The sequence below is a fragment of the Rhododendron vialii genome, chromosome 13a (assembly GCF_030253575.1).
Source record: "Rhododendron vialii isolate Sample 1 chromosome 13a, ASM3025357v1".
NCBI classification, from domain to species: domain Eukaryota; kingdom Viridiplantae; phylum Streptophyta; class Magnoliopsida; order Ericales; family Ericaceae; genus Rhododendron; species Rhododendron vialii.
Genome location: NC_080569.1, coordinates 1,515,925 through 1,535,864, shown reverse-complemented (window position 1 = coordinate 1,535,864; position 19,940 = coordinate 1,515,925). Strand labels below are relative to the sequence as shown.

Below are 19,940 nucleotides of genomic sequence, written 5' to 3'. Positions count from 1 at the left end.
TTGCCGCCACCGGAACCCGGGGAACACTGGGGCAACCCATGGATATGGGTGTTGAAATCGAACCCTGTCTTGTTATATGTGTTGAAATTGTTGTTCCCCTGTTGCGAGGATTACTTTTAGTTGCATACCGATTTTTGATGTCCAGGATTTGTTTGTTTGTTTGATAGATAGAACAGAGACCATCTGAATTTATTTTCTTTCGAGTCTTTCTACTCTTTCTCCCCATGTTAGTTTCTGTGCTGTCAAAGAAGCGTAAGAAACAGAATTGATAGAGTTTCTTGTTACTCTATACTATGAGTATATACTAGGAGTTCATGCACTACTACTATTTGTCATGTTTTCTTCTTAAAACGAGTCTATTATTCGTGTTTCCTAGTTAGCCCGTGTTTCCTTATTATACGTGTTTCTTTAGTTCGTTTGAGTTTCTTGGTCCTTTATAGTCTATTTAAAGATATATATACTGTATATGTTAGGGTTATGTTTTGACATACGATGAATGAAAGCTATATAGGACAGTTTACTTTTCTATCATGCTATGAGAGTTTCCTAGTGCAGCTTCGTCCATGGTTTTCGTGTCATGCATCCCAATGCTAATCATTTTCTTTTGATATATTACGCCGTCTGAATTTCTTGTGTTTGCTTACGCAGGTGACAATATTTGTGCTCGAAACAAGGATGGCTTCTTTTGTGGAGAAAGAACTTTTCTTATTTAGCAGCAGTTGGAAGTAAAAACAATACTAATAACAACGGTACGTAGTAGTAATAACAGCCGATCAAAATATTAGTTCAGTTTGAGATTATTCCAAGTAATTAATGAGACAAAATGACTGCACTTTATTACCTTTTCTTTTCAAAATACCCTTCGGTTTCCCACTTGAGTATGAAGTTCATCGGAGAGGATACAATGAGGGTGATGCCGAATTTTTCCCCACTAACATTAAGTTACGGAAGGATGCACTTTACGTCTTGAAGGCGCTTTTGTTGTTTATTTCCACCACGAAATATTTTTTTCCCATTGCGTTTGGACACATTAATTTCAAATGAGAACTGATATCAGTTTTGTCAAGTGATTATCCACTAAGCAGGGAAAATCATAATTCCAAAACAGGAAGATAAGACTCCCACTTATACTACTCTTTTTGAGGCATTGATATAAATTGCCAAGGGAATTTTTGAAGTCCTAATGCAGCTTCGTCCATGGTTTTATTGTCATCCTAATCCTATTCTTTTTCATTTCATATGTATGCCGACTGAACTTATTGTCTTTGCTTCCACAGGGGACAACAGGGCAACTAAGTTGAAGCAGTGGTTGGTTATGACAGATGCAGTAGAACTAAACAAGAATTTTGGTCTGAACTTCCTTTTCTCCTCTTATGGATGATCAAGGATAGGCTAGATTTTATCGATAATGTGCAAATGACTGCTGTTTGCCGGAATTGGTACTTTGCATCTGCAAGCTATACCAAGAAAAGTATTCAATCTACTGCCAGTCAAAGGCTACCGTGGATCATGCAAGAATCCACAGTTAATAGCAGCTTGCGGGAGTTCATTTGTATTTCAAGAAGAAAGAAGTTTACCATTGACCTACCGGAATTCCATGGCGCTTCAACTTTGTCCTCGAAACAAGGATGGCTTCTTTTGTGGAGAATGAATTTTTCTTATTCAGCAACAGCTGAGAGCAATAACAATAGTAACAATGGTATTGATAATAATGGTCTTCCTTATTCCATGTTGCTAATTAATGAACCCCTTCACAAAAGCTTCTATTAAATTGCCTGATGTGGAGAAAGATGGTCTAGCCACGCATGCTGGGTCATTTTCCACCACCAGTGAGGGCTACCCACACTGTGTAGTTCTCCGATGCGGGCACTTTGGACAAGGACACGGTGGATTACTAATCCTTAGAATAGCTTACGTTGGCAATGATAAAACCGGGTGGTCTAAGATTTCTTTTGCCGGTGAGACCGTGCAGTACTTTGATTTATTCAAAGGCTTGCTCGTTCACGGACAATATGTGTACTGCTTTGATGTGTGGGGAATGACTATTATATATAACATGGAAACTCATGCGTGGAAAGAAATACCACCCAGGCCAGAGAATGCTGAGATTGGCCTTTGTTGCATGATGGAGTATGAGGGGGATATCGTTAGGGTTGATAGGAAACGAGGCCATGGCTTTTCATTAACCGTGTTTAGGTACAAGGCCATTGCTAGTTCGTGGGAGAAGTTCAACAACAATAATGATGATGTGACGCTCAAGGACATTAGTTTCTTGTTTCTGCAGCCATATTGTTACCACTGCTTTTGTTCAAAAGCAACAAAAGAAGATGGTCCTTTGAAGAAGATAGCTTATGTTCTTCAAGAATCATTTACGACGCAAGACGTTCCTGGCAGATTTAATGTCTTAGTTCATGATTTAGTGGATGGAAGCAATCAAATCCTTTTACCATTGAGTAGCTATGCATCAGCTAGTTGGGTTGATATTGGTTGATTATTGCCTGCCTTTCACGGGCAAGTATTATTGTTGATGAGCATTAATTTTACGTGCCTTGTTATGTCTGCTTCATATTTTTGTGGGACTAGCAGAGTTGACGAGGTATCAGTGGAGTCATTTGAGAATATCCCAACTAACGTGTTTGATAGTGTCTAAGAATGCGAGATAAAATGCAAACACATGATAAATATTTAGGTCTAGCAGTTAGCATAGTGACAAAAAATAAAGACTATCTGGACACCCAAAACTTTGTCAAATGCTCTTATGTTATCATTAGCAACTGTGGAAGCATTAGTACTGCCATGATCTTACTCCTACCCATGTTCAAAATTTTGAAATGGAACTGTTCAAAACATAGTACATACTCAAAGAAAAGCAAAAGAATAGAACAGCCTACTATGTCTGCCTTTTCCTAAAGCTCAACTATGCCATAGTTACACTTGCATATTGGACAAATACAACTACTGACTCCGTGATACATCGAAGGCCGAAATCTCGTGTTTGCCCTTGAAATTTCTCTCCCACGATCAATTCTGGCTACGAAAATTCTCTGCCCCTCCAAGGTATGTCTAGCGTTGCGGCATTCTCCGAAGATGTGGTTGATGGCATAGATAACCCTCTCCCTTAACTCAGCAGTAACCAAAAAGTCCTGAGCAACTAAAGCATCCATGTTGATACGGACGAGTTTTGCATCGTCCCCACGTGGTATGTGTATGGCCTCCCCGTTTCGAATCAAGGAGCATGGAGAATGTGCTTGTAATGCCCCGATTTTTGGGAACGTTGATTTAATAAATTTTCCAACATTTTAAATAGAAAGAAATATAAAGTCATTACAAGCCAAATTATCCACAAATTCGTGTTACACTTACTTAAATAGATAAGGGAGAGGTACTAGGATAACTTCTACTCCTCTGGACGTCCGTCTTCTTCTGTATTATTTTGCTTAGCACCGAACTCTTCCAAATTATAAAATCCCCCCTGTTCATCTCTAAACTCTGACATAAGATGCCAGGATCACAAAAGTAATACCGTGAGCAATTAAGTCCAATAGTTAACTCCTACCCCTATGTCTCATACACTAACAAAAATAACATATAACAATTTATCATTTCTATAAAAAAATTTAGCATTACAAAAATAATCAAAGGTGTCAATGTCTTTCAAAGTTATCGCAGCGTATCATAAATTGTGTCATTATTTTTCAAGTATCGATTCCACTTTTCATTTTATTTTCTCGAGCACTGGTTCCGCTGACTATCTTTCAAGACCTATCGGGCTCCCAAGCTAAGTTCGGATTTTGCCACCCAAAAGCACTGATTCCACTGACCGTCTCTTTCAGGACCTACCGAGCTCTCAGTCTTTATTCATTTCCCATTTCATAACGCATACACGGCACTAGTTCCGCTGACCATCCTTTCAGAACCTACTGGGCTCCTAAGCCACACACGCACACACCCGAGCCATGATTCTGCCGATCATTCTCTCAGGACCTACCGGGCTCTCATGCTCACACACGCACACTCGAACCATGATTCCGCTGACCATCTTCCATGGACCTACCGGGTTCTCATGCTCACACAATCATCGACCCTTTTACATTTTATTTTCTCATTTCTTTTCGTATTCCATTTCTCGTTTCTCGTGTTCGTACACATGCATCATTTCACACGTTCATATTATTCTTTCAAAGCTTGCTAAAGTTATGCGGTATAATAGATTTCTAATTTCATTAACATCAAATATTATAACGGCACATAATAAAGGAGTAACACCTTGTTGGTAAACACATTTGATATTTTACAACTAAAGTTAATCACGTACACCAGTTGGCTTCAGATTTCCATTACCTAGTTTCTAAGTCATGTTTTTCTTAGTAAAAATCAATAAATGACAGCGAACCAACTGTTCTAGCCACATAATACAATTTCTAAGTTTCCAGGTAAATTTTTATTTTTGTACAATTAGCATAAAAACCGATTTTTTTTATAATTAACAAATATTATAACGATCATACTCTAACTCCAACATTTTGAATTCCAATCATCCGAACATTTAGCTATGATAACTTAGATTAACATTTTCAATTTTTCCAACAAACTAATATGCTGGTAATTAGAAAATTCAATCAAACGAACACGTTGCACTACTATATTTAGGGGAGTAGAAAAGAGGTTTCTACCATTTTTCTTGGCGGTAGAGCGGCTACGGAGTACGTCGGGTGAAAATGCGGGCAGAGTAATGTTGTTTCGGCTTGACCGAAGAATAAAAAAAAGTAGTTTTCTTTTTCTGGAAACACAAATACTTCTAGAAATTTTAAAAATTGAGGTCAAATGGTGAAAGGCAAGTGGTGGTGGAATTCTAGCCGAAACCACCCCCCCCCCCCCCCTCTCTCTCTCTCTCTCTCTCTCTCTCTCTTTCTCTCTCTCTCTCTCTCTCTCTCTCTCTCTCTTTCTCTCTCTCCAAACTCATACTAATGAAGCATGTGAGAAGTGGATGATTGGTGGTGTGTGGAAAGGAAGTGAAAGGGGTTATGCCTATTTATACTAATGAAGGAAGGATCTAGATCATATCTAGAATATATATCCTAATCATATCTTATATAATCCTATATAATCTAAGAATATCTAGCAAAATCTATATAATACCTAATAAAATACAATCCAATCTTAATATATCTTATAAAATCTAGGGATATTTAGATTTTTGTAGGATCCTAACTAGATTTTGCATATCATAGCTAGATTTTTCCTAGGATTCCTTAAAATAACAATTATGACTCTCTCCTTATCTAATTATACACTATGATTATACTTGGATATCAATCTCTCCCACTTGCTAGGATTTGTAAAAAAAATCTAGGTTAGGGTTTGCATGTACATCTATATATCTATATAGATTTACATATTTACTCTTTTAGTATTTTCTTTTAAATAATTTCATTAAAAAAATTGAATTATTTATTAAAAGAATACTATATTAACATCTAAATGAAAGAATTGTAATTAAAACATTAATTTTATTATAGATATTTAGGGTTGTTATAGTGTTAGATTCATCTAAAAGGCAGGAGGGATTGGGTGGGTCCAGTAGTATCTACGATCAAAATTTGTGCTGAAAAAATGAAGCAGGTTTTGGGAGTCCAAAACCACGAGGTCGTGTCTCCCCCCGGGCATTATTTCTATCCCAACGATGTTGGGGTTGGGGGCTTCATCAACAATATTATAGGAGCATCTCATCCACCCATTTTCCACTCTACTATATTGCAAAAGCTCCACTATCCCTCCTATAAATTCAACCAAAAAGGTTCGGTTACTGGGGACAACAAAGGTTAAGTGATTGCCATGGGGGACTTGTGGGAGGTCAGTAGTAAACACGACCTCCCATGGAACCAGGGGAAGCTCACTCCATAAGCAATGGATGATGTTGTAGTAAATATTTCTCTGGATCCAACATTGAGGAAGAGCAACCAACCATTCGTTGAGTGCCCAATCAGTTTGAAACCGATATGATAGTCCTTCAGATTTCAAGTTCTGCATATCTCCTGGAAAGAGGATTGACAACCTGGATCAATTGTGTCTCTCAGGTTCTTTTAATATGAAGAGAGTTTTGCGGGGGCGTGAAGTAAGAGGTAAGAGGAAAGGGACGACTCCACCACACCTGAACCTACAATGAGAAACCAAACAATTACTATGAGTTATCTAGAATTGGTGATTAAAATGTCGAAGCCGTTATATATTTTTTGGAATGGGAGATGGAGACTGCCAAAAACCAAAAAGTTCTGATCAGTGGCTTTCTGTATCTCCCATATGGAAAACCCATCAGGCTAGCAGAGGTACAAAATGGTAAACTCACACACTAAGGCTGTGTTTGAATTGCGAGTTTACGACATAAAAGAAAAAGGCTGTGTTTAAATTGCGAGTGTGTGCTCACGGGAAATTTGTACGCGTGAAGGCCCTTGACACTTTCTTCTCTCTTCCACAATTCTTGATCCAAACACAGTATTATGATAATGAAATAATGAATGGTGCGTGTCAAGTTCAAATCTTGTAGATTGGGAGGTAAATAATTACATTCCACGTTAATATCTCATTACTCATGGAATTAAATTGTTTCTTGTTTGAATGGATACCGACAAATGTTAGTAAGAATTAATCCCTTTTCACAGGTTGGCCTGAGATTTCTTTTTCCGGTGAGACTGTACAGTTCTTAAATTTATTTAATGGTTTCCTCATTCGTGGACAGCATGTGTACTGCTTCGATCCGTGGTGAACGACAATTATCTATAATATGGAAATTGATCATGAGTGGAAAGAGATTATAGAGAATGGTGAGGTTGGCCTTTATCACATGATGGAGTATGAGGGGGAAATCATCAGGGTTTGTAAGAACCAAACCATGTTCAGGTGTAATGCTATTGCTGGTTCGTGGGAGAAGTTAAACAAAAATGATGATGATGTGAAGCCTAAGGACACTAGTTTCTTGTTCCTGCAGCCACTTGGTTACCATTGCTTTTGTGCAAAAGCAACAAAAGAAGACGGTCCATTGGATATTGGAGATCAACTACTTAAGTTGATGTTGATTATTGCCAGTGGACAAGCACTAGTGTTGATAAGGATTAATTATATATGCTATGATCGACTATCTTATGCCTCAGGGTGTTAGTTTAGATTCATTTGGTTATTCATCACCATTTTTTTATATTATCCATATGCCATTCAATCTAGACATCTATATCTAGGCATTTATATTCTTTTCTGTCGTAAACTTGCAATCCAAACACAGCCTTAGTGCATGAGTAATACCAATTTTTTTTTGTACCTGTGCTAGCCTGATGGGTTTTCCATATGGGATCGAGGTATAGAAAGCCTTTGATGGGTTGGCAATCTCCATCTCAAGTAGTAATTATTCCATGTCCCTAAAGCACCATGTGGCGATGCCCCAAACTCTTTTCTATCGCACAAGTGTGGTGGAAGAAGAGTTTGGAACACCACGTGGCAGTGCCCCAGGTGTATTGATAATTTTTCCTCCATCTCCCATTAATATATATATATATATATAAAATGGCTTCGACATTTTAATCACCAATTCTAGATAACTCATAACTGTTTGGTATGCCTAAAATGTTGAGAGCCATCACCGATTGATCTTTGGAAGTCTCTAGATGCTTTGGAAAAATTCCGAGTTTCACTAGAAACATCCACACTATTCCGGAATGAAATGGACTATACTAGAAGGTTCTTGATCTAATTGGAAAGTCCCGAGATATGCTAGAACCTTCCGGGTTCTATCTGAATATTCTGGACTATGATGGAATAGTTTAGGTCTCTCTATAATCTCTTATTATTATTCTAGGACTACACTATTCTAAAATGTTCCTTTGCCTCCCTATAAATAGGGGATGGGGGCTTATTTTGTACATAGAGTCAACAAAGTTGAGTGTCAAGTAAGGTATAAGGTGTAAGTGTGAGAGTGGAGACACAAACTCTAGTATGAGAATGACTTGTCTAAGTGTGAGGTATCCTAAAATGGTGTGTTGTGTCTTGTGATGTAGAAGGATTTAGAGGTATTGTTGTCATTTTAGTGTCTTTAGTGTGTGTAGGGTTTTGAGTCTATAAATAGATAAGTTGTCTCTCATTTTGGTAACTTTTTGATTATTAAGAATATTGAATATATTAATTGAGACATAGTTTCACTACCTTTTGAGGTTTATTCCCTAGAATGGAATTTTGCTCATTTCTTTGAATCTTGAATTCCTTTTCTTATTTTGGTTCAATAAAAGTGTATTGTTTGGTGTACATAAACCAAACTCTACATGAAAGTCGTAGCCTAGCATTAGAAACACTCGTAACTGTTTGGTTTTTTTCATTTTGCTTGTACATTCAAGCGTTGTGTACTTGTCCCACCCCAATTACGATAACCGGCCTTCAGGCTTTAAAAAACTATCTTCCTATTGAAACAACCTAAGACAGACTTGATCGAGGTTGTTGAACCTCATTCTAGGAGAGTACAAGCAATTCAAATCCCAAGGCTTAGGGGTGACAAGTTCGCTTCCCCCGTTCTACGGGAGGACCAAAACCATATTTCTGTGTTCACCAACCTAGCTCCTATTTGACCATGAGAGAATCTACTCTTATTAGATCTTACCAAAACAAGACTTCGTGACAAAATCCACCAAAAAGGCAACAGTAGGTTTTTGAAGGGCCTCAAAATCCACCGAAACTCTGGCAATTGTATCCCAGCTACTTGATAGTCACGAATGAATTCATCAATCTTGAAAAAATTATCAGGGATCACAAGAAAATGGATCTAGTGTGTTCTTGAAATGCCTTCCACATTGAATTTTATCAACAGAACAGAACAGACAATTTTTCGTCAGTAACTATGGGGAATGCTTTAATAATCTATTCACCTATAACAACTTCTGTAAAGAGGGGGATTATCAAATGGAAGTGGAAGTCGTTTTGTTCACGAGCAGGGGTCCAGGGGAGTTACTGTGGTCATGAGAGGCCATGGCTATGTTTCGAGTTTCAGAGAAGCAAGGCGGCCCAAAGAATGTAAATCACTTTTGAGAGAGAGAGAGAGAGAGAGAGAGAGAGAGAGAGAGAGAGAGAGAGAGTGTGTGTGTGTGTGTGTGTCTGCCCCGTCCCCAGAGAAACAGAATAGTTCAATTATAGAGAGAAAAGAGGGGGTTTGGCGGGAAGTGATTGGTTACGGACTTACGGTTGTATTTGAAGGGATTGAGTTAGTTATGGCAGTTGGAGCTTATGCTAAATCACACATGGCATACATACGGACCTATCAACGTTGTCAGGTAATATGTGTGCCAAAAAGGAGAACCCACATTAATACGTGGCAAATGAAGTTCACAGTTGTTTAGTAATGCCGTACACTTGCTTTGTGCAAATTACAAAATCAAGAAATCCCCATTAGAAAAAAAAAAAAAACTTTGCATCTACTCATCAAATGGCTACAATTTCTTACTTAGAATTCTCTCGCTTAGAAACAAACAAAGCTTTTGCCATAGCTCTACACTAACTTTCTTTTTTCTTTTTGGTAAACAGCTCACACTAACTTTCAACAATAGCTCAGAGCCCAATTTTAAATTGGACAGACTACATTTATTTTTTATTGTATGTTATAGGTAAGGTGTTCATAGATTGAACTCATAGATGAGAATAATGAAATATCAAAAAACCATTCTTCCTTTACACATAGAACCGAAGTAAAGTAGAAACAATGTTTTTTACCTTCGCAAGATCCTTGTGCAATTAAGACATCAGGCAATTGCTAACCAAGGATTATAGAAACCAAACTCTAATTGGATCTTGCACAAAGGCCTGCTTCATCATTGACATAAAGCAAGGCCGAAGCCTGAGAATAGCTACTTGGTGCCGAGCCTACGGATGCCCATTGATGCACTGTATAATGCGTACAACATGTTGTGTCTAGTCTTTACATTCTCACTTTTTAATTTGCAGCAATGCTACTGATCTACAAGAACCCCCCCCAAAAGGAAAAGGCTAGAAAAAGAAGGCAACTCAATACACGAGCCTTCCCCTAAAACGGGATCAAGGACAACACGTATAGTGCCTACATCAGTTTTGGAGAGACTGCTTTTGTGACTTGAACCCACATCTCAGAATGCTAACGACAAGTCGTACAATTGAACCGAACCACCCTACTCTGATCAATTAAGCATCCCATATGGGCTTTTCCATGGCTAGTTCCCCTTCAAAGAGCTCTTCATCGAATTGACTATTCATTATTTGCATTCTCTGTTGACTACCCATTAATGCCTCCAATTCCAATGACTTTTGTTGTTGTTGTTGATGCGAATTCGGAGGTCTACTTGACCCTCCAACACCCATAAAATCAACCGTGGTCACGTTATCGCCGTTGCCACTCCCTCCGAATGTCGATCGCGCAATCACATTCCGGCTGACCGGAGCCCTCCCCTGACTCAGACTAGAGCTATCATTATCCTCTTGCTCTGGATTTTTCATAAATAACCCTTGAGATTGTGGATGACCACCCACCAACATTCCCCCAAACAAGTCCATCTCATTCCCATCGGTTCCCGTGCTGAAAAAATGGGACATTTCTTGCGGGCCCTTTTGCAACAATGGATTGATGAACCCTCCACCATTGATTCCGATCAAATTTGACTGATGATTTTGGAAGAGTTGATCAAACGAGCTGTTGTTATGATGCTCCATTGCACCATAAGATGATGACCCACTATTAATAAAGTTCTTTTGGATCCTGGGCGAGTTGATATTGCTATTGCTCGCCGTTGCACCCATTTGGGCCGCTTTTTGCAAAAGGGCCGTTGCGGACATGTGGGCCGACCCACTAGAAAGTGGGCTCCCGTTCTTGCTATCGTAGTTGAAGCCTGATGGTGAGTTGTTTGGACTGATCTGCTGAAGGCCAGAGGAAGTTGAAGAGTTGATAATGCCTCTTGGGCCGCCGAACAGGGAGCCCGAAGTGGTCGAGAACATGTCGCCGACCATGTTCGTGGGCTTAAACGGCACCGGTAAGAGCTCCTGAGGGAGGGATTTGAGTGGGGTTTTGGAATCGTAGTTGGTGTTGAAGTCCAAAAAGCCCATTGGGCTGTTGGTGGTTATGGGCACAGGCGACATGAGCTGGTCAGGAAATTGGGCTTGTATGTTTGAGCCCATGTTGGGAGCTAGCCCTCCTCGTTGGTTTGCTTTGTTGTTTTCTTCAGCTAGTGCATCACAGAATGCTCTGTGGGTGATAAAGCTGTCTCTCCTGCACAATGGAAGCTAAATAAATTAGGTCAAGAGAAAATACAAACCGATCTATCATCTATATGCACGAACTTGTTACGGGGCCATCGCTAGAAAATCGGAGAAACTTAAATCTAATCTGAATTTAGATACTCACCAGAGAATGTTTCACTCACAATTTGTTACGTCCTAAGAAGCAGGGAAGTGGGGTCATAAATTCCAAAAAATAAGAAAAGAGACAATTTGATGTGACCGACCACTTAGCACCTTAGCTGGAGCACATAGCAGATTCTCAAGCTTCTTTTCTAACACATGATCGAAAAAGAGACAATTAGAGAACATTATATATACTATTTCAGTTCGGCCACATGGTTTAACGATTTCATAATATATACACCCTCTTAAAATCAATAATAACTAGAATTTACTACCCAGAATATCGCCCTTGCATCTTTATCATAAATGATTTGTATGAAAATTCGAAAAAAAATAACATTAGATTTAAGAAAAAAAAAATTGTTTAGATGAGCGGTGGTGGGGCTTGGATTTGACTCTTGGAGAGTATAAAAAGGCATCTAAAAGGAAATTAAAAAAGAAGAAGAAGAAGTAGTCGTCAATTTGTCGGCCATTTCTTAATATTTCTTCCTTGATTTCGAAAACATTACTCGCAGTAGGTGCAATTTTGATATTGCTATCAGATACAGCTCATAAGATAATACTCCACTAAATAATTAATCCCTTTTTTAATTGTCTTTCAAACATGCAAAATACTTAATTACTATGATACACCAACTTTACGTGCCGCCATGCACTTTTTTTTTCCCTCGGATTTTTCCTATTTATAAATGGAAAAAAAGTGGAGCAACGCATTCCTATCTATAATCTACAGCAGGGACGGAACCAAAATTTTGTAAATGCGGGGGCCAAACTATGAAAATTTTGAAATTTCAAGGTTCGGAAATCTAATAGTTTGTTCGGTCTAGGTTTTGAGGGAGATTTTTTGGATAGTAAGTGGAGAGAGATAAAAAGAGGAATGAGATAAATAATTGAAGAAAAAACTCATGGGAGATATGAGAGACCATAGTACAGAGAGAGAAATTGGGTTTGGGAACCTAAAATGAACACATTTTTATAGAATTTAAATGCCTAAATAACACTCAATACAAAATACAATATCTATGTGTTTTTAACAAACAAACAAAAAATAATTAATACTATTAATATTAATTATTGTTTTTTAAAAAATCTGAAACAACGCGGGGCCATGGCCCCATATGACCACCTATAGATCCGTCTCTGATCTATAGTCGCGAGTTTCGTGCAGTACTGATAGCGGATTATTTTTCTTGATACTAGATGTTTGGGGCTTTCGTGCACTTCAACTAAATTCACGGCCTAAAGTTAACGATCGGGCAAACCCTTTAGTGGCCCAAAAGTTTAGAATAGTTGGCTTCCGTAAAATTGGAACATGCAATCATGAAGGACAAACACTTCTTAATTTTCTCATGCATGTTCACTTGGCCAAATCCGGGTTCACCGACAGCGAATTATTGCACGTCTTCTAGTCATTTTTCAAGATGCATCGTTTATCAGTAAATAATACTGTACAAACAGAATTTTCTTACATACTATAATACCTATTCAATGACGTTATCTTTTATGTATACCGGGGATATCAAGGGAATTGGTATCCCCTCCAGTTCATTTTTAATTTTTCGGTCATTTTCCAATCACATTGTAATGATCGGCTCCATTCATTTTGTAGAATTTGCTGAGAACCTTATTAATATCAAAAATCTTGTTTATCGGACATTATTTGATATATAATCGGCACACGTGAAAATCACAAAAAATTCAAAATTGGGATCCAATTCAGTGTTTTTTGGACCCAGTTTTGATTTTCTTCAAATTTCACGTGTGCCGATCATGTACCTACTAAAGTTCGATGAACACAAATTATGGTATGATTACAGTTCTCGCCAAACTCTACAAAATGAGCGGAGCCAATTATCCAAATATGATCAGAAAATAGCTGAAAAATAAGAAACAGACCAGAAGGGATACTAACCCCTTTGGTATCCCCGGGATACATAAAAGTTTCTCCATATTATGTCTCTTACGATTTAAATCATAAACTTCCAGTATATTATTATTATTATTAATTTTTTGTTTTGTTTTGTTGTATATATACCACTTTCCTTATCCATAACTATAAAGATTATATATGAGATAAAACAAACCTGGAGAAGATGGTTCCACAGTCACATCTATACTCTCGAGTGCCACAAGTTTTCTGATGAGCTTTCCAATCCGATTGCACCGCGTATTTCTTCGAGCACTTGTCGCATTTCCATTTCTTCTCACCGTGTTTTCGACTAAAATGTTTCTTGATGCCGGTTAGATCTCCCAGAGCTCGAGTGGGGTTGTGGTGGATGCACGACGGCTCTGGGCATATGTACACCCTTTTTCTCACCTCAGTGGTTGTTCTTTGCCTCAGTTTCCACGGTAGATTGTGTCCTCTTCGGTGTAGTTGCAGGTTTTGGTCCCTTTGGAACCCTTTGTTGCAAATCTCACACACGAATCGGTTAGTTGCCATTAGGGTTGTTGGTGATAGAACAATAACTTCTGCAGTCGGATCTACATAATAGTAGTGGAAATCAGCTAATTAGCAAAATTCTATAAGTGTTTTTTTTTTTTAATACGAAAAATGACTTTATAACACGACTGAAAAATACAACAAGCTTATAAAAAGTTAGCATCATTGTCAAGGAAGTAGAAGAAGTGATTTATCCAAATTATAGTTTTATCATGATTTTTCTTATAAATGAAAATGATATAATTATAGAAACCCGGCCTATTGTAAGAAATTTCTTGGAACATGCAGCAGATCAGTCCAAGACTTCCTTGGCCAGTAGACTCTAGGAGAGAGAGAGAGAGAGAGAGAGAGAGAGAGAGAGAGAGAGTCTCCAAGCAATTATTGAACCCTTCTTAATTTGAAAAGAAATACGTAGCTACTACTCCAGTAGATTTTTCAAATGGGGATAATTAGGAGCTGATCAAATGTAGTCTTCCGAAATATTGTATTTATTTGTTTAGACTATTGGAATCAGGTAAGTTGTGATGGAAATTCTGTGTATTAAATTCGATGATCCAACTGCCAACTAAAACACTCGCTCAATTACTCCTATTAGTCTTCGAAACATGATCATACTAACTACTTCAAAAAGTTTTTTTTGTTTTTTTTATTTTTTATAACCGGATGTCCGGATCAGCTTGTACATTTTGATTATTTTTAGTGATCTCATTGTTTTGAAATATTTGTTTGGTCTCCATGAGATTCGACTATATGACTCCATAGGAAGCATATATTTGACTCCGTAAGAAGCAAATACTGTATATATTAATTAGCTTTCTTGTCCACTTGGCCAAGGGATTAAAAAGTCATGTTTCTTCTTAGTGGTTGATCGATTTGGAAGACTCACAATGATCAATCAGAAATAAAACCCTTAAGGATTTTCAAGATCGTTTGAATGGTGTCCAAAAAGAAAAGAAAATCAAGTGTTAAAATGTAGTTCTGGTTACGGAGCCAGTGCCGGTTTGTAAAGCGGAAACCGTATCTGGAAACAACGATTAGTGTTAGAACAGATTCTCCTTCTCCATTCAAAGGCGGGTCGTCCGGTCACCAAAGAAGAACATGGAATTCTATCTTATTGTTCATAGTTTTTCTGGTTACAGGTCGTTAGTTTGCATATACGATTCGTTATGGTATGAGTGCCAACATAGGTATGATGCATACTTAAAGCTGTGATCTCAATCCTTCCTTGATTACTCGATATACCTTTATCGAGCTTTAATAAACTTCCTTTTTCCGAGAAAAAAATACAAAAAATCATAATCAAGGTTTATGGGTTGATTCGAAATACCTGGATTTCCGGGTAGATTTCTTTTCTTTTTAGCTGCAGGTTGCGGCTGAGTGGTTGATCCATTGCCATTAGTGGATTTAGGCCGTGAACTCGAGCCGCCGACACGCTTTTGTACAAGCTGCTTTTCTGGAAGCTTTTGGAGTTTTTCTTCTTCTTCTCCTTCTTCTTCCCCAGGATAATTATTATTATTATCTGAAGAGAAGAAGCTCCCATGATCGTCTACTTCACCTGACATAATACTTGACATTAGAAATAACTAGATCCAAGTTTGTCTTTTATCTCCTTTTTCTCACTAACTGGTTCTCTCTCTCTCTCTCTCTCTCTCTCTCTCTCTCTCTGGTATTTTGGTGAACACACAAAAGCAGGAATCTGCACTCACTAGAGGAGGACAAAAGACCCAGGGAATACTCCTCTATTTCTGGTGAAGAAGAACACAACAACTTTGGTCTACTTTGGCTTGTATTATATTTATATAGTATTCATATCGGACAACTGGTACTCAAATACAATTTTTTTAATATTGGTGTCTTAGGTTTGTTTGCGCGCACTTCGAATTAAACTCTCACAGCCTCTTCCATCCGGAGAGAATTTAGGATTTTATGATGTAGAATATATACCTCAAATATAATAGGGTGGTGATAATGTCAAAATTAGAGCGCATAAAAGTCTTGTACACTGCACACTAGAGTTTTGGCACCAACAAAAACAGTTTTGGCATTATCATTGCCCATATAATATTGTATTCAGACTTGATATCAACAAGGACAAAAACTTATTTGATTTTTAAATGGAAATATTAATGCCCATAGAACAAAGAAACTAGTGGTAGCATCCACTCCCTCCGTCCCAAAATAAATGTTTAATCCGCAAAACGAGAATTTAAAAATAATATAAATTTTGCAAGAAAAATCCATACTTTTTCAATAATTTACTTGATATCCATGAGTTCTTTTAATTTATCAAAAAAGTTAAAAAAAAATTCTATTAGAAAACGTATTATTTTAAGTCCTCGTCTTGTGCACCAAATATTTATTTTGGGACAAGGTATAGTAATAAAGTCTTTCTTCTCCATTTTTTTCGCGTGTTTGGGAGAGAGAGAGAGAGAGTTGAGTTAAAAAAGTAGATGGGACAAAAAAAAAAACACAAAAAGATCAAGTGATGGGTGATCGAAACAAGTTGGGTAAGGTTGTAATTTTCCAATATTAAAAGGGGCAAAATTTCATGAAAAAAAAAGAAACAAAGAAATAAGCCTCTCTTATTCCAGTAAGCTTCACAGTACAACCAAAGTCGATCTAAATATCCATCCAGGGACCCCATGACGTGACTCCAAATACATATGCATGGATCAATTAGTATAATTATAATTGTGGTGGTCCAGTGCATCAAATAAAACCCTAATTGTTTTATGTCACTAAGTACACCAATTTGGAAAATTTTAAATTGATTGGGAGGTTTCCTTTTAGAAATACTTATGTTACTTTCTCCCTCCAATTTTTTTAATAGAGGGATTTTGTATTTGTAAGTGTGCTTAAGAATATTAGCAAGATTGAAAGCAACAGCTGTATGTAATCTCGAGTTACATCGTAGTTGGTTCACTTTGTTAATCGGAGGACAGCTATCTTTTACTACTTTTCTTCTAGATTAAATAACAACTTTTTTTTTTGTTTGTTTATTTGTAGTATTATCTTTACTTTTTTTTTAATTTTTTACATATATAGGAAGCGTTATTTGTATTGACAACAATGGAGTATTATCGCTTCTTGAACACTCGATGATCGTGATTAAGTATTAATTCTTTTTTTTTTTTGAACAATAAATTTTTTAAAAATCAATTTTGAAAGAAGGTTACCAATTAATTAAGGTTAAAAGAACTCAAGGCAATGTCATCACATATTCCAAACGAGCAGCGAGTATTCCAACAACGTTGGCACCCACGCTCTTCGACAATCATATGTTATCCAAGTCTTAGTGGACCAAATAAGTCGGCGCGCAGGGAACTAACCAAATTGATTTGGACAATACATTAGTACAAGAAATAAAGACAATTAATGAAGATGCACCCCCTCCCAACATTATTTTGTTATGTGGTACATCGGTTTGTATATACATGTTTTTCAGGTTAGAAAAAATAGCATTTTCCACGTGGCCGTTCTTGCAAAATAAAGTAGTACATAGCACTGAAATGCTATGTCAATACATTAAAAAAAATCAGTGCTGATTGTGGCCTTAGTGTTTTCCACGCTGGATCTGTTGAATTTAGTGATGGTTTGTCTACTTCTATGGGCTTTGTACAACTTCAAGCATTTCCGGATCAGTGTGCATAAAATGATTCAGACATCCTGAAGCATCAAAAATAATATATATACCCATCCATGAGTCATTGTTTCAGTGGTAAGCGCAAACCTGCGACTACAATATGGCAGAGTTTGATTCCCCCTGAAAGCAAACAATGATTTAAGTGGGGGACCATGGCGGTGGCCGTGGGCAACATGCCTCGGCACAAAAAAGTTATAACTCAGGACCTCACACTTTTACTATATTTTGCTAATGAAAAACCATTAAAAAAGTTATTAGTGCAGCATTTGAATGATCCTTAGGCTGTGTTCCAGAAAGGAATTAAGAACTTATTTTTTGTTGAATAAGAAGGGTTGTTCCGGAAAATATAAAGGGTGGTAATTATTTTGGTAGAATTTATATAGGTACCAATGGGCGCCGGGAGGGAAATCATACCAGCGGCCGCGCCGGGCCGTCTCCGGCCACCGGACGGCCGATCCGAGCCGTCCAAAAATTCTAAAAAATGCACGGAAAAGAGAGGTGCTCGGATCAAGCACCCTACACACCTCGGATGCCATTGATTCACGCGCGAGCCCCCTCGGTTTTTTTTTTTAGAATTTTTGGACGGCTCGGATCGGCCGTTCGGTGGCCGGAGACGGCCCAGCGAGGCCGTGGGTACGATTTCCCTCCGCCAGCGCCCATTATCATAGCAACAGTCTTATTTTTTCTATAAGGCAACTTCAAGCTCAAAAATCATGTGTTTACGCAAATAATTTTCCTACAACTATGGATCTTGTTAGATAGATCTCATTGAGATCTTTAATACGGTGCAAAAAAAATTGAATTTTTTTTTTCATTTACATTATTTTTGAGCTTGAAAATGTGAAATGAACTTTTTAAGAAGGATTTTGTGGAATGCCTCTTCTTATTTTTGAATTAGAAGTGGCAAAATAAGTACTTATTTTTTAAGAAGATTTCCGGAACGGAGCCTTAGTCAGTCGTAAGTGCTTCCTAAGCAAGGCCGAGCTAACTGCTAATTAATCGACATTAGCAAAGAAGACACATGGTTAAAACTTAAAATTAACCGACATAAAAGACGGTCCATTTGCCTAATTAATATTCTGTGTTTGGTAAACCATATTATATAGTGTTAATCTTAATCATGTCTTATAATGACAAAGACGTTTGATTTGAAGAAACCCATTCCGTCTGATTACAAAAATTTAATTGATAAGGACGTGTTTGTTACTTTGTATCCAGAATATATATCTTCTTTTAAATAGAAGGACGAGAGGAAAAGATAAGCAAAGGGTTGGTCTGGCGGTTTTCGCTTCAGATTTGGGAGTTAATTTGCTCTTTCCTAATTAGGTATTAGGGTCAATTTGCGTTGCTAGTAATTTTTTAGGCCACCTCACTCCCACATGCAAGCGTGTAAAAAGATTGTGGAAGGGGCTGTAAGAATAAGTCCGACGTGCGCGCAAGCTGACCTGAAACACTATGCATGGTCATTGGATTAATTTTGAAGAAGGGTTTTGGGTAGTGAACAGAGAGATAAAAAAAATGTGAGAGTAATAAGTGAAGAAAAACTTATTAGAGACTATGCACATGATAAAAGTTTGAGACCTCAAGAGAACAAACCTGACTATCCGGTCAACCTCAACTTTTTCCTTGTAAGGCCCCGTTCTGGAACGTAAAATAAGTACTTATTTTTTAAGAAGGCAATTTCAAACTAAAAAATAATGTGTTTATGCAAATAATTTTCCTACCAATATGGATCTTGTTTAATAGATCTTATCAAGATCTTTAATACGGTGCAAAAAAAATTAAAAAATTATTTTTCATTTACATTATTTTTAAATTTAAAAATATAAAATAAACTGCTTATTTTTTAAGAAGATTCCTGAAACAGGACCTAAGTTTTAAGGCCCCGTTCCGGAAACCTTCTTAAAAAATAAGTACTTATTTTGCCGCTTCTCCTTAAAAAATAAGAAGGGTCATTCCACAAAACCCAAATAAAAAGTTCCTTTTACATTTTCAAACTCAAAAATCATGTAAATGAAAAAAAAAAATTCAATTTTTTTTGCACCGTATTAAAGATCTCAATGAGATCTATCAAACAAGATCCATAGTGATAGAAAAATTATTTGCGTAAACACATGATTTTTTAGCTTGAAGTTGCCTTATACAAAAAATAAGACTGTTGCTATGATAATGGGCGCCGGCGGAGGGAAATCGTACCCGCGGCCGCGCCGGGCAATCTCCGGCCACCGGACGGCTGATCCGAGCCGTCCAAAAATTCAAAAAAAAAAAACCGAGGGGGCCATCGCGGGAATCAACTGCATCCGAGGTGTGTAGGGTGCTTGATCCGAGCACCCATTTTCCGTGTATATGTGATGATTATATATACACGGAAAAGGGGTGCTCGGATCATACACCCTACACACCTCGGATGCCGTTGATTCCCGCGATAGCCCCCTTGGTTTTTTTTTTTAGAATTTTTGG

The 19,940-nt window shown here is 37.6% G+C and overlaps 1 protein-coding gene across 1 annotated transcript; it reads right to left on the bottom strand.

The window, feature by feature from the left end:
* Positions 1 to 9,678: 9,678 nt before the first annotated feature.
* LOC131315114 (zinc finger protein GAI-ASSOCIATED FACTOR 1-like) lies at positions 9,679 to 15,602 on the bottom strand. The gene is made up of 3 exons (XM_058344187.1): positions 15,165 to 15,602; positions 13,482 to 13,878; positions 9,679 to 11,263 (listed from the first exon to the last, which is right to left on the bottom strand). The coding sequence occupies exons 1-3, from the start codon at positions 15,409 to 15,411 to the stop codon at positions 10,186 to 10,188; spliced, it is 1,722 nt and encodes a 573-aa protein (XP_058200170.1). The 5' UTR covers positions 15,412 to 15,602; the 3' UTR covers positions 9,679 to 10,185.
* Positions 15,603 to 19,940: the final 4,338 nt, after the last annotated feature.

Bases quoted from the DNA above. Each gene is read 5' to 3' on its own strand.
- LOC131315114 (XM_058344187.1), bottom strand. From the start codon at position 15,411: ATGTCAAGTATTATGTCAGGTGAAGTAGACGATCATGGGAGCTTCTTC. The intron at 13,879-15,164 runs GTATTTCGAATC...ACTATTATGTAG, and splicing joins AAATCTACCCGGAAATCCAG to ATCCGACTGCAGAAGTTATT. The intron at 11,264-13,481 runs GTTTGTTTTATC...TCCATTGTGCAG, and splicing joins TGTGGAACCATCTTCTCCAG to GAGAGACAGCTTTATCACCC.